Raw genomic sequence first — 26777 nt, 5'->3', positions numbered from 1 at the left:
TGAGATCATATCTAAACATGCTTAATAATTCCAAAAAATTGCTTCCTTTGTTATAACATATGTGAATCCCAGTCTCTAGTGTCGGGTGTGTAGTCAGAAAATGTGTGTGAAAATAGAGAGTATCTTGTAAGGAATTAAGCAAATTCTCTAAGGCATGTTACTACATTCAAAACATTGTTTTAATTGGTTAATTGTGAACTAGTAAGTAGTGACTGTGATTAAGTTTGTGCTCAAGTGTGAAGATAACCAAAATCTGTGGGAATGATGATTTTTAAGATGTCATGTGCATTGGAAATCCTTGAGGCAAATGTTGGAAGGTTAGGTTGTGTTTTGTATGTTTTGTTTCGTTTTGTTTCTTTTATTTTGCTCGAGGACTAGCAAAAGCTAAGTGTGGGAGAATTTGATAGGAGCATATTTATGCAACTTAGTTAGCTTGTTTCTTGGCATTTACTTAGTTTAATTCCAGTTATTTTAGTACTTTAAGTTATTTTCGTGTGTTTGTAGGTTCAAAGAACAAAGTTGGTAACAAAGTTGGTAACAAAGTGCTATTTGGAGCATTTTGCAGCTTTTTTGGGCCAAGATTGGATAGTGCAAGCATGGAGACATAAGGATGGACGTTTTTGAAGATTAGAAGACTAGAAATCAGCATGTGTGAGTGCAAGTGTGTTGACCTACAACTCCAAACATTCATCCACTACACCCATTACATCCACTCATTACCAAACACTCACCCACTACACCCATTACATCCACATCCACTCATTACCAAACACTCATCCACTACACCCATTACATCCACTCATTACCACTACACCCATTACATCCACTCATTACCAAACATTCATCCACTACACCCATTACATCCACTCATTACCACAACACTCATCCACTACACCCATCCACTCATTACCATAACATACACTACTACCACCTTAATTAGATGATGATCCTTTCCCTAGCCTATAAATACATCCACCCTTCACCATAACAAGGGGGAGATCCATCCAAAGACACATTCACACGGACAGTTTAGGGAGAAGGGAGGAAGACACATTTTACCGCAAGGCTGAGTCTTTTCTTCTTAACCATTCTACACATTCCCACAACAAAAACACAATTACATGCACCTTCATTTCCCTTTCCTTGCCGTGACCTCCATCCAATATAAACACATTCAGCCATTCCCTTCCATATATCCATACGCATCCATCAAACCACACCTTGTGCCGCAACAAAGAGAAAAATGAGGACCTTTGGACGTGCTTGCCATTCAAGTTGGATTGTTGAAGCGTTTTTAGGTGTTTTCATTCTTTTGTTTTCAATGTCTAAATTTGTTTATCTTTGCTTTATGAGTATGAGGAACTAAACCCGCCTTAGCTAGGAGGAATTCGAAACCATGTTCATGCTTGCAATATGATTTGATTACTTTCAATTGTGATTCATAAGTTGTGAATTCAATTTACTTATCCATTTGAATTAAAACTGATTTGTGTGTGTTGGTTGAGAGTGCACACTTAATTTTCATGCATAAATCTGATGCTAGGATATAAGGGAGTTTCACCTAATCGTTATGAACTTATATTCATAAGTAGTGAAGGTTGCTCGTCACAACCGTGTTAAGTAAATTCTTGGCATAAGTTTCATGCAATTCATAGTTACAAGTGTTTCGTCAATGCTTATGATTTTCATAGAACTTAATGATTCTTGCTTGTATCTCTATTATGCAATTCATGTTGGGGACTTGTGGGGAATGATTTGGGTTGTTGTATGCAATCATCCAATTCAATGAAATTAGGAAAATTTGAGGGTTAATTAGTGCAATTCACAGTTAATCTGGGGCGTTGAGAATTCATGGTTGATTGAAAAGCAACTGGACATCGTGTTGTTTGCAAGTGTGTCATGTGTGGAGAAGAACCTCCTAGCTAACCTATCATCCATAGTTTTACCCAAATTCGTGCAGATTTCATTAGTTCTTTAATTTACTTGTTTTGTTTTCAATTTCGTCAAAACCAAACCCCCATTTACCTTATTGAGTCATATTAGTTAGAAATTGATTTAGTTTGTGTTTTTAAGTGTTTCGAATCAAGTTAAAACCAAAATTCGTCCAAAAGTGTGTTTAGAGTCCAAATCTGCCCAGTTTGTGTTTTTAGGCAGATTTGGGCGTTTTTAGCTTGTTTTGAGTCTTTTGAGTTTGTTTTGAGTTCTTTGAGTCTAGTTTAGTGTTTTTAACTTTGTTTTTATGTTTTTAAGTCAGTTTAGAGGTTATTAGCAAGCCTTCCTAATCCCCGGTCCAAAAAGATCCCTACTTACATACTTTACTACAATTGTCAACAAGAGGGTTTAATTTGTGTGCTAAGTTAACTTTCGCATCAAACCTATCATCCATAGTTTTACCCAAATTCGTGCAGATTTCATTAGTTCTTTAATTTACTTGTTTTGTTTTCAATTTCGTCAAAACCAAACCCCCCATTTACCTTATTGAGTCATATTAGTTAGAAATTGATTTAGTTTGTGTTTTTAAGTGTTTCGAACCAAGTTAAAACCAAAATTCGTCCAAAAGTGTGTTTAGAGTCCAAATCTGCCTAGTTTGTGTTTTTAGGCAGATTTGGGCGTTTTTAGCTTGTTTTGAGTCTTTTGAGTTTGTTTTGAGTTCTTTAAGTCTAGTTTAGTGTTTTTAACTTTGTTTTTATGTTTTTAAGTCAGTTTAGAGGTTATTAGCAAGCCTTCCTAATCCCCGGTCCAGAACGATCCCTACTTACATTCTTTACTACAATTGTCAACAAGAAGGTTTAATTTGTGTGCTAAGTTAACTTTCGCATCAAACCTATCATCCATAGTTTTACCCAAATTCGTGCATATTTCATTAGTTCTTTAATTTACTTGTTTTGTTTTCAATTTCGTCAAAACCAAACCCCCCCCCTTTACATTGTTGAGTCATATTAGTTAGAAACTGATTTAGTTTGTGTTTTTAAGTGTTTCAAACTAAGTTAAAACCAAAATTCATCCAAAAGTGTGTTTAGAGTCCAAATCTGCCCAGTTTGTGTTTTTAGGTAGATTTGGGCCTTTTTAGCTTGTTTTGAGTCTTTTGAGTTTATTTTGAGTTCTTTGAGTCTAGTTTAGTGTTTTTAACTTTGTTTTTATGTTTTTAAGTCAGTTTAGAGGTTATTAGCAAGCCCTCATAAGCCCCGGTCCAGAGCGATCCCTACTTACATTCTTTACTACAATTGTCAACAAGAGGGTTTAATTTGTGTGCTAAGTTAACTTTCGCATCAGTAAGAAAATTTTAATTATCCTCATCTTCTTCTTGGATAGTGCTGTCGCGGGTCAGCTGTCGGGGTGGTGCAACACATCAGTTGGCACGGGCCAGGAGTCGGCTCGGCATAGGCCGATGAGGTGTTGTGGCAAAGACCCCTGCTTGGGCTACATGGCTTGGCTAGAGCTAAGGGCAGCTTGTACGGCTGGGGCCGCGGATTAAGGGGCTAGGGCGTAGTGCTAGGTGAGCTGCATGGCTCATGTCCTTTGGGCTCTTGGACCTGGCGCGAGCCAGGCTGGTGATTAAGAGAAATGAGGAGGTCGTGGGCCTTATGAGCTGCTAGAATGCTAGGCATGCAGGCCTCTTGCCTACTGGTCTGAGAGAAAAAATGAAGGAAAAGCCAGTATGGGTTGACCTCCCCTGCTAAGTACCATGAATGGCGTTGGCTGCTTAGTTCTTTTCACAAGGAAAAATGTGTGATGCTCCCGATAAAAGAGGTAAAGAGGATCAAGACGGATGCATCGGTTCGTCTAATTGTTGTCGTAGAGCCTATTATGAATGAAGGTGGAAAGAAGAGATCTTCCCTGCCTGCTTAAAAGATGCCGGTTGAGAAGAAGCTGAAGATTTTCTTCGCTGCTCGTGAAGGTCCGCCTACTGCAAAGAGGACTATGATTGACATGACTTCTTCTAATGGAAGAAAAATGAGGTTGTTAGATCTGAGCCCGTGGCGTCTGTCATGTCAAGAATAGCTAGTGCGATAACTGATAGGATTGCTCAGCGTTAAGGTCCTGTTATGCCCCTAATGCCGAAATTTGTACCAAGGTGTCCGTTGGGAGCTAAGTTCATTTCATCTTTGGAGAGGCTTGCTATTATGAACAGCAATAAGGTGGACTTTGCTGCTAAAATGGCGCTAAGGCCCACTCATTCTGCTGCTGAGATTGATTCGCCTGCTTGGAAAGATGAGACTGCTCGCGTGGGCAGCTGTGAGAAATCCACTAAGCCTGCTTCTGGGGAGGCTGCTGAGATTTATGCGCTTTTGAAACCATATCTGCTTGAAGACATGGATGCTTATGCCAAGTTTGTCGATGACGTTAGAAAGGTTGTTTACCTAAATTCCTTTGCGAAGCATACAGCCGAGTATAGGAAGACTGCTCTACTTGTAATGATGTAGAAGACGACTATTTTGGCAGCTGAGCCTATGTTCCTTGACCAAGAGGATACCAAGGCTGCCAAGGAAGTGGCAAAGGTTGTGGCAGCCGAAGCTTATTCTTCTGCCGATAAGATCAAGAGGTTGGAATCTAAGCTCGTCGCTTTGAAAAGGTCTAATATCTCTACCCCCATTTCTCTGCAACTTGAGACCACTCGCAAGAGATCGTTGACTTGAAGATTAGGCTTGAAGCGATCCAAGTTAAGTATGAAAATGTAGAGAATGAGATCGAATGTTACATACCTCATATTCAAGATCTTGAGCGTGTCGTTTATGAGCTTCATTCTGCTGCTTATGCAAAGGATGAAGAGTTGATTGCTGCTTATAACCGAGTGATCCACTTCAAGAAAGTCGTTGATAGGCTTGAACCTCAAGTGTCGGAACTCCAAGGTCCGTTGAAGATCAACGAAAGTTTGAAGAAAGAAGTGGAAGAAATGTAGCAAGTCCATGTTGGTCTGCTCGAGGAGAACGAGCAGCTGAAAGGTGAGAAGGCTAGGCTTGAGGCTTCTCTTGTTCAGAGTAGGGGTGGGCACTTAAAACCGAAAACCGAAACCGAAACACGAACCAAATCGAACCGCACCGAACGGTTTGGTTTTGCGGTTTTGAAACGGTTTCGGTTTTGAAACCGAACCGCAACATAGAAAACGGTTTGGTTTCGGTTTTGGCTTTTGAAAACCGCACCGAAACCGAACCGCACCGCAAATATTAATAAACATTTAATTAAATGTCCATATTAGATTTCATGTTTTAATTGGTCGTTTGTTAAAATTCATACACTTAGTATGGACTCAACCACACTAGAATATCATCATTCATCACTTTCTTTTGTTCATTAACTTGAAGGACCTTTGTTATTTTATACCATCACACACACATATATGTACAAGGGTGGACTAATCTTGTTATCAAGAGTCGAACAATGATCTACTAAAAGCCACTCATTTGAAGCATGATATCACATATTCTAGTATGAAAATTTCGCTCACGTTTAATGAATTCAAATTTATTCAACTTGTTTTATGAAAAATATTGTAAGGGACACCTTTTTGTTGCACAAACATGTTTTAACATCACAACTACATGCAACATGCTAATTGTTTACATAACAAATGTCATTTTCCTATTACTATTGGGAAATGCTTTTTAATATGTTAAATTGCAAATTGTACATTTTTTCTTAAAAATCAAACCGAAACCGTTTGAAACCGCACCGAACCGAACCAAATGGTTTGGTTTCATTTTGGTTTTGGCTTCAAAACCGCACCGAACCAAACCGCAAAAACTTGCGGTTTTGGTTTTGGTTTCACTCAAAACCGCACCAAACCGAACCGCGCCCACCCCTAGTTCAGAGTCGGGCTAATTTCTAGCTAGGTTATGTAGATCATCTCTTTGGTAGGCCGTCTAACTTCGAGTTTGCTGGGAAAGACTTCGAAACCTTCTCTATTTCTCCAGAAGACTTGTTTGCCTGTTCTTTTTAAGCCTTCACTGGTGAAGTAGTCGGAGATGTTGGTGCCCAAGCTGGAGCAACCGAGGGTGAAGCGCCGGATGGTGCCGCTGTTGAGAATGTCGCGGCTGCTGAAGGTATGGCAACCGAGTAGTCGTGGAGTGTCCAAGCTGTTGAAGAGTAGTATTCTAGGTAGTCTTTAGGATTTTCTTTGTTTCCCTCATTGTTCTTTGCTTTGCTTGAACTCATTCGGTCTTTGCTAGTTGTTTATCAATTTTGATAGAAAATGTAATAAACTTGCTTCATTCGCTTTTCTCCATCTTCGCTTCTTTTGTTCATACCCTAACCTTTAGACTTTATAGACCAATGGCAAGCATGCTACTTTTCTATAAGTAGACATGCCGCGTAGCCTATGCAACCGTTGGTGTTGGTGTAGAATTTTGCAAAGTTGTTAGCCATAGGGTCGGCAATCGGACGCCTTATTTACAGAAGCAGACAAGTCCTTGTGACCACTAGGCTGTTCACTTTGGCTTCATCAATAGGTGTTGGCGTAGCAAGTATCACAACATTTTAGGACTTGGTGTAGGTCGTTCCGCGCTTGGCAAAGGTGAAGCTTATCGATTACGGAGCATGTCGGCAGTGGATAAAGCTTTGTATATGCACACTAGCTTGTTTAACCTTTCACAAGAATGTGTGGTTGTATAAGTCTAGCACGGCTTTACTACTCGAAAGGTAAGCCGTAGGCAGTCTTCCGAAAATCGTAGGTTGTCTTAGTGCACTCGGTAGCAGCTTTAGGGTTCCAGGGCAGTCGTCTATCGGATGTACTGTGTAAGGGCCTGGTTCTCCATGGATTAGGCCAAGAAACCCAAAATCCTTCAATTAGCTAAGCCTTAAAAAAGACTATTGTGGCTACTTCTAGGAATCCCGGTGCAAGTCATCGTGCATCTAGTTATACTAGGGCAGCTCGACTCATCCACATCTGGATATTCAGAGTGTAGAGTTTATTCTCCCGTCATGGAGAGTTGACCCATGTGGTGTCGGGGAATTGGTTTACCCTCTCGCGCTGGAGAGTATGGTGTCCCTCGAGGGGCGCAATTCCTACGATGAGTTCCTAAGAAGGGCGCGATCTTTTTTTTAAGTGCATGAGTGATCAGTTATTGTAAGTATGCAGTCAAGCCAAGTTATGATTACTTCTGAATTCCTCATTGAAAAACGAGTGAAACGAACGAGAACTTAGCTGTAAGGTAGGAACTGCATAACAACTGGATAGTCCTCGGCTTGTGAGGTGGTGCCCGTCGAGCTGCTTGAGTTTTCGGGCTTTGCTGTAGCAGGACGTCACACATGGTACTTCCTCATATTGTAAGTGTTCCATTGCTTTTTGATCTTTTTGTCGTTTCATGATGGTGAGGGTGTAATTACTCTTGCCAACTACTCTGCTAATCTTGTACATACCTTTCCAGATGGGATCCATCTTTTTGGAAGCTTCTTTGCAAGCAGTGATGAAGGCTTTTCTTAGGACTAGATCTCCGGGCTGGAACTGCCGGATCTTGTCCTTTTTGTTGTAGCTAGAGAATAGCTGCTGCTGGTAGGCTGCGCACAAACTTGAAGTGCAAATTCAGAATCATACACTTGCAATCAAAGATTGAAAGCACAAGTGAATTCCGACAGAAGGAAATGAAACCAAACATTTATTGAGAGCTTGAGAGTTGTTCTAAATAAGCACACATACAAGAACAATTGCCTTGTTTTGGCAAAACACATTCTGGACATCTCAAAAAAAAGAAATACATACGACCTACGATTGCAGCAGGGGTTCTCAATAATTACTGCACAAGACGACGACGTTTATATATGAACCCCTTATTGAAAAAGGGAATAGAAATTTATAAATCAACACTGAAAAACTCTTTTATCTTCTCATGGGATTACAGATAGACCTCAATACAATCCCCCTTCCAAAATCCATGTATCAAAGAATTAACGAACACTTTGCAAAACAAATTCATGTGTCAGATCCAGTCCCTTTGTATCTACACGCAACCAACCGCCCACGATTGCTCTAACCGTGAAGATTTATCCTTGAGAACAGAAACTGTTTGAAACAACTTTACCTTCCTTCGGTCGCGCACTTGGAACTTGGATCATGTCTTGCTTTCTGTCCAAACAGCTTTTCTACACAACTCACTGTATAGCGTGCGTACCTCAGTTACAATCCAGCCCGCAAACTTCTAGTACAATGCCACCTTTGTTCACAAATGGGTTGATTCGGACCCATAGCAGGGAGAATATGGATGCCAGAAGAATTGACCACACCACAATGATGGTGGGAAGTCTCTCTTGTCTTCCCACCAAACCTTTTAGGAACGGGTAAAGATGGACGATGACCCAAATGGCAAAGAACAGCCTACCAAAGAGAGGACCCCATGTTTCGTAACCATTGTTGATGGCATCCGAAACTCCAACTACGACTCCAATTATGTTTATGATCAATAAGCTCATGGGCGGGATCAAAAGTGACGTCCACTTGAAGAGGTATAGGTCGGAAAACTCTCCGTCATCTGCTGCTTTGGATGTGACAGTGAAGTTTGTGTTAACACCACCCAAAACCTTCAGCAGACCCTGGATGAGTGCGAAGAAGTGTGATGACGCACCACCAATCACCCAGAACTGTTCGTTCCTCCACCAGTCGTGGATGCCAACATGTCCCCACTGCATCTCGAGTATGCTCGTTGCAGCAATGGACAAGAAGAGAGCCATAAAAAGGATACTGGCATAGTTGCTAATCTGTTAATCAGAGAAAGCCAATATTAGCTGAAATCTAAAAGTTTTGATACATATGTACATATAGAAAGAGGAAATTACCTCAGGGACAATAAATTTCCCAGTAAGCAGACAGACAGCCGGCAAGGAACAGTAGGCAAGCAAGGGGATGGATGTCAAAGGATAAACAACCGAGTTTATATAAGAAAAGCGCTCCAACCATTTCAAACCACATCCGTATCCATACCAAATAGGGCAATGCCTGCTCAACAAAATTTCAACAGATCCCAAAGCCCACCGAAGCACCTGGTGAAGCCGATCTGAAAGATTAATAGGAGCAGAACCCTTGAATGCAGGTCTCTTGGGCATGCAATACACAGATCGCCAGCCATGGCAATGCATCTTGAAGCCCGTTAGGATATCCTCTGTAACAGAACCATAGATCCACCCAACCTGGAAAATAATTAAGATTTAGAAAACGGAAAAGTGCCAAACATCAAATCTTAAGCACCTGAGAGTCAATCATTAGTCTAGTTTCTGAGATGGTACAGCATACCTCTTTTCCCCATTCTGATTTATCTTCATAGCCACAGCTAATGACATGGATGGCTTCCTTCAAGAGTGATGCAGAACTTGTTCCCTTTGGAACTCCACCGTCTTCCATAAGTGTTGAAGCAATGAAAACTGGCGACTGTCCAAACTTTTTCTCAAATTTTATTTGGGGAATCAGGGATGACTTTTCATTATCTATTCCTGCAAAAAGTTATAGTAGCAATGTAAATATCTGAGTTAAAGACAACCAACAGCATACAAAAATCAAAGTAATAATCCACATTCGCAAGTATATTGAGCAAAGGAAATTAAAGATTAATCTGTAACAAGAAAACAAACAACGGTTAGTCATGCAAACAACTTTTTACCTTCAATTCCCTCCTGAATATTTTCTAGTGCATGTATCTGCTTTGAGGTATCCTTGGTCTTCTTCTTTTTATCATTTGACTTGGATTTCTTGTTCTTCTTTCTAGATCCACAACACATGCAGCACCATTTTGGCCAACAATTGCAAGTCTTCCCTGGTGGTTTTTTCTTGGTAGGAGCATCATATCCGTAGAGTGCCTGCCTTCGGAAGACACACCCGGTTCCGACATAAATGGGCCCTTGGATCCCATCTAAACCTTTCATATTGATCTGCATTCAAATTATGAAAAAAAATTAGCTTCCACCAGAAAGAATCATGTTTTTGAAACTGACTCTCACACACCTACTTTTAGAATAAAATAAACAAAGAAAAAGGCCCTTACATCAAAGAATACAACGTTGCGATTTGAGTATCTATCATGAAGATCAATCCCATCAAATCTTTGAGGAAATTGTACATAACAGATCTTCTTTCCTGATTGGGGGTCCATCATGAAACACATTGCTTCACGAAGAGCTTTGCTGTTGTTGATGTAGTGATCACAATCAACATTCAGTATGTAAGGAGCATTTGAGATGATTGCTGATACCCGCACCTAGATTTTGCCAACAAGTAAATAACAATTAGACAAATGAAAACATAAGAAAGCTCAGAGAGAGAGAGTTCTGAGAGAGTTCTGAGAGAGTTCCGAGAGAGAGAGAGAGAGCTACCAAAGAATTCATAGCTCCAGCTTTCTTGTGGTGATCAAAACCCGGTCTCTTCTCACGAGACACATAAACAAGACGTGGTAATTCATTTCCTTCTACATCACGAACACCATTTTGACCAAGGAAAACCTGCAAAAAAAAAAAATTGATTAATCTTAGGAATACTCAATTATAATGTGTAGAAGGGCCTGCAAAACATTTGGATTTGCTCTTCAACATGAATCTATTAATGAACAGCCCCTCACCTGAATCATCCCTGGATGATCCCTGACATTATTTCCAGGCCATGGAGTCCCGTCCTGCATTGTCCAACCCTCCTCAGGAACTTTCTGTGCTGTTGCAACCAACAAATTTATCCGAACTTTGAACTCTTCATACTCCCTCTGTACCAAAAAAATGACAACACCCGATCAGAGACGTCATCATCCAGCACTTAACCAAAAGTCTCACTATAATGATGCAAAGAAAAATTATGAAAAATCTTTTTCTTTTTTGGGTATCGAAAGCTCAGAAAAATGGTTGTCTTTCATACAAACAGTTGGTGACACCTATCCTTTTTCATTTTGGATTACTTATCCAAGAAACTACATGCCAGGCAAGAAACTTATCAAACAGTACCACAGACAGATGAAGGAGGTTGTTAACCTTAATGGCTCGACGTTCCCTGACAAATGTCGGATCAACTTTGTCTCTCAGATAGTCAACTTTTTGAGCAAAATACCACTCTGGGGCACGGGGTTCAATGCTGAACTTCTTGCAGAATGGAACCCACTTTCGTGCAAACTCAGATGTCTCTGAGAGGGCTTCAAAAGTGAGCATTGCAGCACCATCATCTGATACATAACATGCAACTTTGTCAACCGGATAATCTACGGCAAGGATGGACAGGACCGTGTTTGCTGTGATAAGTGGAGGTTCCTTCATAGGATCAACAGTACTAACAAACACATCTAGATCAGCCAACTCAGATGGCTTCCCTTCTTTCTCATACCTGAACAAATTTTTTCACACTAGATTAGAACAGATATTTCAAAAAGCTGCATCCAATGAGAAACGAGAGAGGGGGACAGAGAGAGAGAGAGAGAGAGAGGTGGCTACCTCAATGATAATCGATCAAGGTACGTTTCTCTCTCAATTGGATACCACTTAGGAAACTGATCCAATATCCATGACATGGCAAACCAAATCTCACATATTATAGAAGTTAACCACAGTCCATAGGCATTGTTGACCGGGTGGAGAATTCTATAGTGAAAAAAGAGGCCAAGAACTGTAAGACGGAGTAAGATGACCATCCTATAAGGATTTATCTTGCTAGAAGAAATAGGCAACTTCCTCGAAAGCGGCTGCCTGCCTTCATCCATCCTGTAAAAAAGGAAAGTAAAATCATCAGCTCTCTTTGGTTGAAACACAATTATAACACTTTAAGTAGTGACGTAGCTAAGTTTTAACCTTATGTCAAAAAAGACAATAAATATTGCACCATTTGGATTCTCCACTCACATGCATGGCAGTAAGTTGTTTACATCGAAAACTTATTTCCAACACCTAACCATTATCCGTTTTGATTCATATCAAGTAACAACATATTCTTCTCTCCATAATTGATGTAAAGACGAAAAATACACAAACAGTAAACTAATATAACACGTAACCAATCTCTAACACCTAACACCTAACACCTAAAGAACACAATTTCACACAATAAGATAACAGGATAGTCACAGGAATATCAACATATTCTAAAGGAACACCTACTTTGGTAAATCGGGATCATCTGGTTCTCCATTATTGTCTCCACCATTATTTCCTCCTTGGTGCTTCACCACTTGAAGTTTCTCATTTTGCTTCTTCTTCCAGTCCTCCATTCTCTCCTTCCATGCAACAGTTCCATAACCATACACGGCTAAGTCTTTCTTAGGATCCATTGGCCTCGGTGGAACTGCATCATCAAGGCAACAATCAATCACACTCTTAAGAACGATTAAAGCCGACTCAGTAGCCACAAAATTGTTCTGACTTTATTGCACTTACAGGACATAGAGGAATCAGAAGATGGCATTGGATGAACCCGTTTTCCGCGACTCATAAATGGGGGAACAATAAGAGCATGCTTATCAGAGGCAATTCCAACATCCTTCACCAGATAAAAAAAAACAACAAAATTTTCAACTTATCAGCCACGGATCAATTATTGCAATCGCTGACAAAGAGAACATCAAGCAGTTAAACCAATTCACCTCTTGGCCATAGGTCAGCAGAGGGATCTCGGAGGCAATGGAGGCAGAGTCAAACTCTGCTGGTGTGCTAATCCCCGAACCGTTGACATGCGAACCCCTTCCAATGTTAAGGCGAGCAGCCAGCACTGCCTCAGCAATGCTGTGAGGATCTCTCCTCTCACTGCTAGCAATATCAAACTCATTCTCCAAATCATCAATGTCATCCTCTTCTTCGTCGCCTTCAACTCTTGGACTCCCTATGAAAAAGATGAATCTTCAGTACTCTTTTTCGAGAATCACCGTGAATGCTCGGCACTAAATTTGTGAAGACGGAGAGAGACTCACCTTTGATGCGCTTGTATCGGGTTTTGCATTGCGGGCAAGCTTGATTGCCCTCGCGCCTTTCATACTCATAGCAAGATCTGCAAACGGGGAATGCACATTCATTGCAAGCAACAAATGGCTCCCCATCCACTGTAATCTCAATCTCATCTCCACAGATCTGGCAAATCTGCCCACTCAGTTCTTTAACAGATGTTACCTGCAAATTCGTAAAGTGCCAAAACGTTATCAATCTCTGTCAGATCAGGAAGATTAAACAATTAACAAAACAACAAAAACCAAGAGGGCAAAAATCCCCCATCTGCTAGCTGATTTCCTACAAAATCAACTGTTGCAGAAACACAGTTGCAAGCTCTATAGAATGAAAATCCATTTAATCCCTTAAAACCCTCAAAACTTTTGTAATTGCAGCTTGTAAATCTGAGAACTAGCAAGAGGTGGAAAATGCCATAAACCCAACAGAAGAAATAGAAGGAAAAATCCAATGTATTAATTTCAGGATCTAACAAATGCTAGAGAGAGATAGAAAGGGAGAGAAAGTATGAGCAAATGGGTATCTGCAAAATGTAGAAAATGTACAGATTTGGAAGGCTGTTAACATTTTGCAGTAGCAGAAATTGAAAGGTTGCGAGAGAGAGAGAGGACTTACTCTTGAAACCTCATCAGCATTGATGAGAACAAACTCATTCCTGTTGTGAGAACCTGCAATAAGTCTTCCTTTGGTATCCATAGCTGATATCCCTCAGTCACCCTACACAATCTGAGAGCCTTCAATCTCTACCCAAATAGATAGAGAGAGAAAGAGAGGAGAGAGAGAGACCCACTTCACAGCACCGCTTCCTCTGCCTTTCTCATCACTCAAAACCCCCCAAAAACAGAGCTTTACCACCTCCTCCTTCCTCTATCCCTCTCTATGTATGTTCTCTATCTTCTCAGGCACCCATTACAAGAAACAAAAACCCCACATTACACAATGAATAAAATACACAGCTTTGCAGACAGAGAGGTAGAGAGAGAGAGAGAGGGAGGCAGAAATAAAGAATGAGTGAATATAAAAAAGGATGAAATTAAAGAAATTAGAATAAATAAAGAAAATTAAATTAGAAAAAGGGGTTCTGTTTGTGAGCAATGAATGATTCTTTTCTTGAGAGAGAGAGAGAGAGAGAGAAATGTAGAGAGAGAGACCGAGTCCTCTAAGAAATTTGCTGTCTTGAAAAGAACACTCGGTGGCTTTCGATCTGTGACACGGTTTGCTGCCAAATTATAGAGAGGAGAGAGTAAAAAGATAAAAACTTTTTTTCACTTCTAGAGAGAGAAAGAGGGAGAGAAGAGAGAGAATCTGAAAGTGAAAGTGGGGAGTTGAAAATTCAACACTCAAAACACAGAAGGGACGAGATAGGGACAGAAATGAGAGAGAGAGAGAGAGAGAGAGAGAGAGTACATTGATGATTATTTAACTGGATCTACTCCCTCCTAAATTCCTAATTAATTAACCAGCAAAAACTAATTCTCCAAAAAGTAAATAAATAAATGGGTTTTAGAGTGGACCCAGATTTAGATTACGGAGGACAAGGCAGCAGTTGTGGTGGTCGGGCCAAGGGCGGGGGTGCCCCACCGGAGTGTCGGTGGCGCAGTGGAATGTGGAGGAGAGTGGGAGAAGGGGTAGTTCTGTAAAATAACACGCAGAAAAACAAGAAAAGAGTTGTTGGGTTTTTTGTGTGTACGTACGTAATTTGTCGGTGGCTTCGGTGGATGTCGTCCGATTCGGTTCGATACTTTCTCTCTCTTCTCACTCGCTCACTCTCTGTCGGTCACGGTCGATGTGCTGTCAAATGAGAGAGAAAGAGAGAGAGAGAGTTCGGAAGTTGTTCTTCGCAGGAGGAGAGGGAAAGAGAGAGAAGGAGGAGATGGAAGAAGCAGCAGATCCGTCTCCTCTTCCGTTTCACAGGACACGGTAGTACTTGGGTGAGTGCAGCGGGTGCCCGAAATACGGAAAAGTCCGGTAAAATATCGCGATAAATTTGATGAGATTCTGCTCGGCTGTGTATGAAGGGTTTACAAAGTGGTGGCCAACTATTTCATAGCTGTCTGTCTACCTTCCTTGAATTATTTTTTATTTATCAAAAACATTAAAAAATATTTGGTTTATGTTTTTTTTCTATGCTTGGTTAAGGTCATTTAGGAAAAAAAAACATACCTAAATAAGATTAAATTTTATTTTGTGTTTATGTGAATTGAACTCGAGGACATTTTCGGCAAGATAAAGACTTGACCAAATTAATATTAACAAAACGAGAGAGCCAGTCTATTAGGCTCATAGTTAGAAAGTAAATTGACAATTAAACATAACGCGTCAAATTAACAGACTAAGCATTCTAAATGTAAGTTCAATTGGCTTTTATATCAACGCTTGCAAGGAGCGTTATGAATTAATTTGCCCATCTGGTATAGAATGCGGAGTTGGCGAGCTACTCCCTAGTGAAAGCCAACCTTGTAGCACCATGGGGGGTCGAGAGTACGAGTATGAACATTTATGTATTAATGTGTAGTATTTATGTTAGATCGGATGAATTGAAGAAAATCAACGAACTGAAATTAATAAAAGATGTGTGAGAAGAAAATTTGGGTGTATGGATAACATATTCCATATGTTAATGTATATGTATAACAGTATATATACACATCTATTGTTTCAAGTGACAAAGTTGGCTTGCATCAATTGTTTAGTCATTTTCCAAGTATCATTCATGCAAAATCAACAAAGTCAAAATTGTTTTCGTCATTTGATTACATCATTATCATTTTGTTTCAGTGTTTTTATTTTATATGTTAACTCTTGAATTTTGAGCAAAGTCACACTCTCTAAAACAATAAACCATGTAAGAAATAGAATTAAAAAAAATTAAAAAGCAGAAAAATGTTTTTACATGCACCCTAACAAAATAAATAACAAATGATGAGTTGATTGGCGTTCACGTACGGATAAAATTCAAGAATTTATTCCGAATGAGAGTATTATTTTATGTTTATTCATTTAGGGTGATGGTGGAGAGACTAAAATTTTAAATTATTTTTTGTAAATTACATGATGTGACGATTAAATTCAGCTGTACACTTTTTTAAGTAAAAAATTTACCAGTATAAAGAGATAAATGTACCCATTGGTTCCTAGTTGCTTAAAGAATGAATAAGGTAGTTAGTAGATTAATTGAGTTGTATACTTATCCATTTACCTAATATGATGGGCCATTTACAAACAAATCACTCAATATTCTATTTTATTGTTAAAATTAAACATGAGTGCTGCTATGCATACTCACTTGTTATATTTTTACTTACTTTACAACTAAAATATAGATGATAAATTAGTATATCGTGATGAAAAAAAAAAAGACAGGTGAATGGACACGGACACACTTTTAGTCACTTAAACAAATGTTTTGAAGTAGAAGAAAAGTTGAGCCCGACTCATTGTTACTACAATATAAATGCTGAGTTTTGTTCTTTTATATAATTTGAATTTTTAGTGTTTTTCATTGACTTCCGTTCAGTATTCTTCGAAGTGCATGTTGTATAAATATATATTAGGGAATGGCCTTACAATAACGTGTGTAAAATTTTGTGCAAAAAAACAAATATCTCTATATTTCTTTTAACTAGCTATACATGTACGGATAAAATATTATTATTGGCACTATAAAATTCTTATTGCGCACTCTAAAATTTCTATATCTAAAATGAAATATATACTTGCAAGGAGTGCACAATAAAAATTTTGAAATACTAATAATAGTTTCCTAAATATATTGTCCTTTGTATTATGTATATTGTCACAGCCCGTCCCGGAATTATAAACTCCGAGGACGTGAAATTACAGAAACGCCCTTAAACGAGATTAAGGTGCGTAAATTTGGTATTTGTTTTACCTAAAAACATCCTAAACTAGGGTTAGATTTATTATTTTATGTGTTAATATTTTGTATTTGGACTTTAGGTAGGGTCCTACCTCCTGAATTCCTTCCCCAAAACCCGTAGGTTGTCTCTCTTCCTCAACTCTCCTTAGTCACTCTCTCTCTCTTTCTTCATTTCAGACTCTCTCATTCTCTCTCTTACTCTCGAACTCACTCGAACTCACGGCAAACACCAAGAACAACCACAATTCTACACCAACGTCCAATCTAAGATCACCATTGTGATCTTGGGAACTTCACGAGCACGGGGGTATAAGTTTCAGGTGAGTTTCACTTCGAGAAACCCTAGTTTTTAAAGCCCCGTGATTTTGTACTGTTCACAAACTTAAATATGGTTGTGTTTTAGGTTAAACAAAGATCACCACGAGTCTAAGGAAGTCCCAAGGAGGCTCGGAATGCCTCGTTTGAACAAAATGGACGTCGGGATCGTCGGGTTCGAGTTTGGCCGAAATTGAGGAATTTTGGAAGGTATGATCTCGTAGTTTTTAGGCCTTAAAACCCTTCCAACGTGTTAGTACATGTTAAATGCTTCATTTTGGTGTAAAATTCGAAGAAATTGGACGAAAAACGAAGGAGAAAAGTCAATTTGAAATTTTCCAGAAACCGGCGAACAGTCGCCGACGACCGGCGACTCGCCGGAGAAGACAGGGAATCTTCCGTCAAAACTGACGGAATATTCTGACGCCGTTAGTTAACTTTAACAAAAACCGTTAGTTTTTAACGGAATATTCCGAGAATATTCCTAACGCCGTTCACTGTAGCCGTCAGTGTGCCTGACACGTGGCTGCCCGTGGGCCGCGCGTAGGTCCGTGCCACGTCAGGCGCGTGGGGGCGCGTGAGACCTCCAAAAATTATTTTAAAAATATGGGGATGATCCTGAGGTTGTGTAGGTCACGATGGTATATTCATATACCCAATTTGAGCATCGTATGAAGAATTTATTACCTAGTTTGGTTTAGGTGCGTTAAATGTGCGTTAAATGATTGTTTTAAGTTATTTCACTTCTAGGTGGATCTTATATCGAGGACGAACACATCCAGGGGCGTCAAGGGGGTTACGACCCGGCGACATATCAGTGAGTGGGCATTGCTTTCTATATATATATACCTATATACTCGATTTCCCCAGAAATCAAATTTAAATTAAAAGTATAGTGAAATGAAATGAAATATGATTTGATTGCCATGCATAGAATGTTATGAATATTATGAACTGTCGTATGATGCATATATGTAAGGTGGTGCTGTGGACGCACAGGTAAGTATTTAATTACTGTTATGTTGATGATGAGATATATTGAGCTCATATCCTGCACCATGGTTTAGTGCTTATAGTATTCACCGCATCGCACGCTCGGCTTGGATCCAAGTAGATGCTGGTCGTACAGTCCACGCGGAGTGGGTACGACGGGCCAGTCGTAGAGTGTTAGTGAGATTATGACTGGTGGGTGACCTTAGGTTATTGTATACAGATGATTGATGAGAGAAGCACTAGAGCGAATATTACCATGAGTCATTCAGACTACATTAGGTGGTTCCGACTTATGTGCAGAAGGCCGGACAGGTCACGCGGAGTGACTCCGGCAGAGTGAGATTGATAGATGTTGAGCTCTAGGTTCAATCGTTCAGGGTCATTAGAGGACCTCCGATTGATTATTTCTTTTACCTGATTTATATTATGTCAATGCATTCATACTAAACTGTTGAAATTGACATGGTACATTCTTATTGAATCTGTTATAAGATTGATGATCGAGACAGTTGAGATATATATGCTATATACTATTTTTCTGGGAAAGTATACAGGTTTTCCAAAAAGGGGTTATAATTGTGGATTTATGAAATGATTTGGAAAAGCTTTATTTTCGCCCACTCACGTTTTCTGTTTTTCGCCCCTCCAGGTTCTAGTTGATAGTTGAGGCGTTGGTGGCCTACGAGGACTGCTTCGGCGTTCTGACAGACTAAATAAATGTAGGATTTCACCCGAGGGTGTTGTAAATTAGTTATGATCCTACTTGACTGCACCTAGACGCTTATGCTCTGTTTATGTTTGTTTCGTACACTCTTAAGCACATAGAATGCTAGGTTGTAAATAACTGCATTTAGTGGTTTTCGTTGACTCGTATTTTTTTATTAAATTGTTTCCGCTTGCGTTATGGCTACGTCACGCTCACGTGACGGCCAGCACGTCCTAGTCTTCGGGTTAGGGTGTGTCATATATAGTATAGTTTTAATGAGTAATTATTAATAACTAGTTGACAGCCGCACATGGCAAGAGACAAAGAGGACCGATGTTAAGTTGAAGTAGTTAGTCAACCACTACGAGATGGCACAGTGGTTGGAGACAAATTTCAGGTATGTATTTCACACGGTACTTCTTGGATTCGTTTCCTGACGTTAGTGAATTGCACAATGGTGGTTAGGGAGGCTGAAATACTTCTATAAGTCTTCCCAGCCCATAGCAGAATAGACTGACATGACAAAGCCACTAACTGATCATTTAAAAAAACAAAATTGTAGTAGTTAGGAATTTGATCAAATTGTATAATTTATATTAAGTATATATTTGACGTGATATCTATTGGTATTGGGTCACAGTCATAACAGAAAATTCCAATTACCAAATCGGAAGAAAGAAATATAAGTAGCCACATCCTTTGTCTCTTTACGCCTCTTTTTGTTTAATTGTTGGTGTGCCATTAATTTATACAAAGTAATTTTTTGCAAGTATATCTCTAACAGATGGAATTTTATGTATTTGCCTAGTTGGTTGGCCCTTTTTCTTCTGTAAATTCCATTCTCGAACTTTTTCCTTTGTAACAGTAGGTTAATAAAGAAAAACAAGTTCACATACCATAGCAATTTTTTTTATATATTTATCTTATATAAAAAGTGAATGTCCCATAAAAGAAAAACAAGATATCCCATAAAAAGACCAATAAAAACGGTAACCCTATTCTTGAATGAGGGTATGAGGGAAATAACCTCAGAATTTGGACAAAAGTTCAAAATTTATTAATTGACATGAACCAATTCACTTGTTTAGATTCATAAATATAGAAATTTAGAATATTTTGTAACTAATGGATCAGATTTTGACCTAGATATGATCCGAATATGATGTAATTAATAGAATATGAATCGCGACTTCCAATCCGATTATCTGAATAAGATTTGAATTTGATAGTCTGATACAAATGGATCCTGATATGGATCAAGGTTGACCGATCAGACTTAGTATAACATATTATTTAATTTTTATAGAGGTGTGATATCAATACACCATTTTTTACTTCTCACACATCCTTCTAATTTTCGGCCGTCGGATTTGATGAATTGAAGAAGATCAACGGACATAAATTAACAAAAGGTGTGTAAGAAGTAAAAAGGGGTGTGTGGATAGCACACCCCTTTTTGTATTGTTTATACTTTTGTGTAAGAGTAGTTTAAGTTTTTTATGAAATAAAAATACACTTATATCCTATTTTCTTATTATTCAACATTAAACTTTTAAATAAAAAAAAAAAGAAATGATATAACACAAGAATGAGGTTATTAATGATATTGTGATCTTTTCTAGGTCTTAAATTAAATCTGATAATAATCCAATTCGATCTGGATCGACAAGTCAAATCCGATGATCCGAATAGATTTCAAATATGTTAATTTGAATATAAATGGATCCGATTATGGATCAAGGTTGATCCAATCCATATACAACAGTAGCTGTAATGACGTCTAAGGAGGACGTCATATAGTGATAGTATTAAGTCCTGTATCCAAATTCAAAATTAGATGATTTTTTTTGGGGTCAACTAGATCGATCTTCTGCAACTAACGGGACTTTGCCGATTGAGTTGCGCAATATTGTGATGTTCCAACAGCTAATACTAATAATGATAAACATGAATAATATTATAACATTTGTTTTTCCTTCCACACTTTTGCAACATCTTAATCATGAATCTTCATATTTTAACCCGTCGAATGTCTTATACTTAACAATGCAGGATTCCATGAAAAAGATTAAGGAACAAATTAATATGTGCTTCTAATTCCATGATATTAACTAAGTTAAACAAAATGGGTCGAATGAAATAAGACGAAATGTCATTGAAACAACCCTAGATACTATAGCGATATTAATTGCTCGTTTGGAATTGATTCTTTAGAAAACATTTATGTTTATAAGTATCTTTCTTGAAAGTTCTTCTATTAGAAGTACATTGCATTTTTTTAATAAACATGTAAGTTGCCCACTATCAAAGAACATCTAAATTTTTTTGTGAAACATGATCAGAAGTGCTTTTGATGATCTAAAACTGCTTTTAGTTATTTTAAAAACATTTTCATACAGTACACTACAACTAATTATTTGGTCCAAAAATGGTTGAGTTGCCTATACATACTAGGAGTGTCACTCATCACAATACTTTATACCAAGAATAATATTACATCATCAAACACTAGATCATGGGAAATGATTTTTGTATATATATATATATATATTTTTTTTTTTTTTGTTCTTCTGTATATTTCTGTTTAAACCCTTTTTTTTTTTTTTTTTTGCTTTATTCTATACAAATGTCAAAAATAAACTAAAATGTACATGAAATAAAATAAAAAAATAAATGTGAAAATCACTTTCATCGATCACAAAGAGAGAGAGTATGCCCAGGCAGGCAAGAATGCATGTGTGTAAATTAGAATCCATGGCACGACAAATTGGCAATAGGGAATTAAATTTACAGAGATATGTATGTTTCCAAAGCATATCCATGTGTATGATGAAGGGTGTCACATGTGCATACTGTTTCTTCAAGAGGCTGACTGCATATTGCGATATGCATGCTTTGCTCCAAATGAATAAAACAATTAGGTCAAGTGGGTTATTTGGATGCTTCTCTTACAGCTACCGCATTTATTTGCCAACTTATTGTTTGATATCCGATATCCTTAACAGAAACAGAACCTTTTAAGATCTTGAAAGTAGAAAGTGAAAGGCTCGAACTGAACCATGCATGTCTCTCATGGACTCAAATATTGAAGATATATATCCAGCTGATGCTCCACAAAAAAAGTTGGATTAATTAAAATTTTATTTACTCAGCTACTTAATATTACGGGTCTAGTGGTATTCCTCTTCACTTGTAACTGAGAAGTTATAAGTTTGATTGTCATCAAAGGTGAATTTGAACCACATTATTGCTAGCCAAATGTGAGGCTAAGCACATCCCCTCCCCTTTAGTGTATACAATATCGTTTGTTCAAAAGAATTTTAATTTATTCAAATATTTTGATCAAAGTTCAACATTTAAATGTTGCACCATCTAGGGAATTTAACTCCCGCATTTATGAATTATATAACTCACATATTATGAAATTTAAACGAATTCAAATAGTATTTTGAAATATAATAATTATTTAAAAATCAATAATAGAGTATTATTGTTCTTCACATAGTTGTAGTAAAAAAAATAATGTACCCACGTAATTGTTCATATTTAAAAAATAATAATTATTGATATATTTTAAACATAAAAATAAATACATGTATTAATATGGGTACATTCATAAAAAAAGAATATGGGTACATATCAAAATTTAAATTATGGGTACAAATCCAAATTAAAAAAAAAATTATATGGGCATAAAAATTAGAAACATACGGGTGCGAATTAAAAACTAAAAGAATATCGGTAGAAATTTAAAATGTGGGTACAAAAAAAAGTACCTAGGTATATTTCATGATTAAAATTATAGGTAACTTAATTTTCTTAAAAAAGATGGGTACAAAAAGTGTCACATCCCGGCCCGAGCCCCCATCACATCCTGGGCTCGACTCCATCGTAGCACGATATTGTCCGCTTTGGGCCCCGACCACGCCCTCATTGTTTTGTTTCTGGAAACTCACACGAGAACTTCCCAATAGATCACCCATCATGGGATTGCTCTCGTGCGAACTCGCTTAACTTCGGAGTTCCGATGGAACCTGAAGCCAGTGAGCTCCAAAAAGGTCTCGTGCTAGGTAAATATGAGAATATACATATAAGGCTTACATGATTCACTCTTCTGGGCGATGTAGGATGTAACAATAAGAATTGAAAATATACAAATTAAAAATAGAAATATGTGAAAAATTCTAAAAGAATTATTTATAATTGATTCAATAAGTTTTTCAATTTTAAAATTAATTTAATATTCAAATAATTATGTAGACAAAGATAAAAAAAATGTTGATAAAAATAAATAAAATACTGTTTCCATTAATAAAAATAAAAATGAGAACCTAATTTATCTTTATAATTATTATTTTTATTAATAATCACTAAATGGCTATGTTGACCATTGGAGTTGCCGACACTCGGGAGTACTCGTTGCTAATTATAATTTAATATGTGCAATCAGTGGACCAAATGCTTTGCATTTAGCTAGGAGTGTAAATATTTTAATCTATAAAATTATATATACTTGTGGTTAGTTAAAACGTCGCACATCCAAATCATGGGAATACATGCGAGAGCGATATATAGATTTGTATTTACTGAATAATGATACCTAGATGTGGACGACCGTATTGAATACGATATTAAAAAAAGTATATATATATATATATATATATATATATGATATATGATATATGGTGTATATACACACACTTTACACTTTTTTTTACATTTGTGAAAACTTATATGACTTTATTTTTGTCAAAAAAACAAAAACAAAATGATTGTTTCTTTCTTGAAAACGACAACTTTGGTTTTGATAGCACAATGTCGTTCTTGAGCACGAGTACACGATGATGATAAGGACGACGGTAGTGCATTTTTTGGTTTGGTCCATGAGGTCTGCCATGGCTTTGCCTTTTTTTGGGTACAATTAGCTTACTTGGCTTTTTTTTTTTTTTTTTTTTTTTTAGCTTTTTAGTCAAAATGGTTTTTGAGGTTTGCATAACACACGATTTTGATCTCTGTAACATCCCACATCGATCAATGGAAAGGGGGTGATGTGTCTTATATGTATATGCCCAAAGCGAACAATACAATATTGTATTGTCCGCTTTGGGCCTCGGTCACGCCCTCGCGGTTTTGTTTCTGAGCATTCACACGAGAACTTCCTAGTAGGTCACCCATCCTGGGAATGCTCTCACCCGAACTCGCTTAATTTCGGAGTTCCAATGGAATCCGAAGCCAGTGAATTCCAAAAATGTCTCGTGCTATATGGAGATGAGCATGTACATATAAGACACATCACTCCTTTTCCGTTAGTTGATGTGGGATGTTACAATCCCTGAGATTTAAAATCAATAGAAGTGGTACCTGAGATTTAAAATCAATAGAAGTGGTCCCTGAGATTGTCCACCATCAATTATTTTAGTCATTCCGTTAAAAAACTCTGTTAAGTAGATGGTATAACACATAACTTTGGTCCTTGAGATTTGCAAAACACATAATTTTGGTCCTTGAAATTTGCATAACACATAACTTTGGTCCCTGAAATTGTCAACCATCCATCATTTTGGTCATTTCATTAAAAAGCTTAGGGACCACTTAATGGAGTTTTTTAAAAGAATGACCGAAATAATGGATGGTGAACAATCTCAAAGACCACTTCTATTGATTTTAAATCTCATTGACCAAAATTATGTGTTATGAAAATCTCAGGGACCATTTTAGATAATTTTTTTTTAAAGTAAAAGTACCTTTTATATAGAGACCTCAATACGTGTAGATGAAGGCCTTCCCTCTTTGTCTTGATGCCTTTCAATTTGGCGTTAAGCATCACCTATTGCATGTGTTGTCAAACACCACGACGACCAACGAACATAATCAAGGCCAAAACCCAAGGGTCGGTTCAGTGACCACGAGCAACTTCAATTGGAGTTCGAATTCTTATGGATGCATTTTGTGGGTCATCGACTTTGTTTTGCTTTGCTGTTTAATTTAAAGGTCAAATGTACGTTGTTGTCTATTAATGCACAAAATCAGTCAGAACTTTGATACAACAGAAAATGTTAAGTTTGTGACCTTCGCTAGATTCCTCCGGTCACTAGTGTGGATAAGTATGCAAATGGATAGAGACAAGGAAGCAAACACAAGATGTACATGGTTCACCCAGATTGGCTACGTCCACGGAGTAGAAGAGTTCTCATTAATTGTGAAGGGTTTACACAAGTACATAGGTTCAAGCTCTCCTTTAGTGAGTACTAGTGAATGATTTAGTACAAATGACATTAGGAAATATTGTGAGAGAATGATCTCTATTAATAGAAGAGAGTTTCATTTTGACATTGACACGTGTCGTGTTGTGATTAGCTTCTGATGTTGACACGTGTCGCACTATGATTGGCTTCTGATGTCTACGCGTGTCGCGCTGTGATTGGCCTCCTGGTTGGAGGGAAACTCTTCTGGGTCCTTAACGGTATAACGTTGACTGGTGCTCAGTACTTTCGGGATTGATCAAGTATGGTACAAACAGTGCTCCCCTAAGTTCCTGAGTGAGGCTCTCGAGAATTGGAGAGCGGTGCCTCTTCGATTTTTGAGCAATCAATCTTATTGGGATTGTTTTCTCGAATATGAGTAAAGGTTGGGCATTTTTGCCAATCTGCCTTGCCACGGAACACAGAGATTGACACACATATGGACTTTCCAGTTATCAAGCAGTGGTGTTGTTGCTTTACCCTTGTGGGTAATAATAGGGTAACTAGACATTCAAAATTTATGTGTTTAAATTTTGTCAGAGATCTTTGGCAAAGTTATCTGTTGTACCCGAGTAGTTGATGTTGAGTGTGGAAAGTGGTGCCTCTTCGAAATTCGGAGAGTGGTGATGTTCCTTTACCTTTATGGGTAATAGTAGGGTAGCTGAACCTTTAAAATTTATGTGTCTAAACTTTGTCAGAAATCTTTGGTAAAGTTATCTGTGGTACTTGAGGAGCTGATGTTGCGTGTGGAAAGTGGTGCCTCTTCGAAATTCGGAGAGTGGTGCCTCTTCAATTTTTGAACCAACGACCATGTTGCTCTTTCTTTTATAAGGGCACCAATTGTGTGCAAGAAGTACATTTAGAGAGTTATTGCTTGTAAGAATTTTCCCCTTATTTTTGTACTTCAGAGATTTATTGGACCTTATTTCTCCTTTATCATTTCTGAAAATGTCTGGCCCATCCAACCGTCGTTTTGACTTGAACTTTGGTGAAGAAGCAGCTATGTCTCCTTAAGACAACATATGGCGCCCATCCTTCTTATCCCTTACTGGTCCTCTTACCGTTAGAGACTCTGTGATGAAGAATGATATGACTGTTGCGGTGGTGGCCAAGAACCTTCTCACTCCCAAAGATAACATGCTACTTTCCAAACGGTCTGATGAGTTGGCTATTAAGGATTCCTTGGCTTTCAGTGTCAGTGTGCAGGTTTTGTGTCTAATATGGCCCAACGTCTATTTGCTCGAACCCGCCAAGTTGAATCATTGGCAGCTGAAGTGATAAGTCTCAAACAAAATATTAGAGGGCTCAAGCATGAGAATAAACAGTTGCACAGGCTCACACATGACTATGCTCCAAACATGAAGAAGAAGTTTGACCAGATGCAGGAATCTGATGGTTAGATTTTAATTGATCATCAGAGGTTTATGGGTTTGTTCCAAATGCATTTATTGCCTTCGTCTTCTGGGGCTGTACCGCATAATGAAGCTCTAAATGATCAACTTCTAATGCCTCCTCCTTCTGGGGTTCTGTCCAGTACTGAGACTCTGAATGATCACCCTCTGGTGCCTTTTCTTTCTGGGGCTCTACCGACTACTGAGACTTCTCCTAAGCAACCTTTGTGAAGGCTCCCTCTTGTTTGTTTATTTTGACTCATGTATATGTACATATTTTTAACTTATCGGAGATATCAATAAATAATTTTTGCTTTATTTTAACGTATTATGTTAAATACACCAAAGCCTTCTTCACCAAATTC

General features: G+C 38.1%; 1 protein-coding gene across 1 annotated transcript; it reads right to left on the bottom strand.

Annotated features, from left to right (window-relative positions):
- Positions 1 to 7563: 7563 nt before the first annotated feature.
- LOC103422035 (cellulose synthase A catalytic subunit 2 [UDP-forming]-like) lies at positions 7564 to 14903 on the bottom strand. The gene is made up of 14 exons (XM_008360074.4): positions 13501 to 14903; positions 12855 to 13050; positions 12531 to 12766; positions 12325 to 12427; positions 12049 to 12232; positions 11389 to 11655; positions 10936 to 11281; positions 10536 to 10673; positions 10294 to 10419; positions 9966 to 10178; positions 9585 to 9852; positions 9221 to 9417; positions 8767 to 9117; positions 7564 to 8688 (listed from the first exon to the last, which is right to left on the bottom strand). The coding sequence occupies exons 1-14, from the start codon at positions 13579 to 13581 to the stop codon at positions 8107 to 8109; spliced, it is 3288 nt and encodes a 1095-aa protein (XP_008358296.2). The 5' UTR covers positions 13582 to 14903; the 3' UTR covers positions 7564 to 8106.
- Positions 14904 to 26777: the final 11874 nt, after the last annotated feature.

This window comes from Malus domestica, chromosome 10 (assembly GCF_042453785.1).
Source record: "Malus domestica chromosome 10, GDT2T_hap1".
Lineage (NCBI taxonomy): Eukaryota > Viridiplantae > Streptophyta > Magnoliopsida > Rosales > Rosaceae > Malus > Malus domestica.
Note: the sequence above shows the minus strand (reverse complement) of the source record. Positions and strands in the feature narration are given on the sequence as shown.

What these genes read in the sequence shown, in the direction of transcription:
- LOC103422035 (XM_008360074.4), bottom strand. Translation starts at nt 13,581, where the DNA reads ATGGATACCAAAGGAAGACTTATTGCAGGTTCTCACAACAGGAATGAG. An exon ending in GGGAACGTCGAGCCATTAAG is followed by an intron (nt 10,674 to 10,935) that starts GTTAACAACCTC and finishes TTTTTGGTACAG; the next exon opens with AGGGAGTATGAAGAGTTCAA. An exon ending in ATCATCCAGGGATGATTCAG is followed by an intron (nt 10,420 to 10,535) that starts GTGAGGGGCTGT and finishes TTTTTTTTGCAG; the next exon opens with GTTTTCCTTGGTCAAAATGG.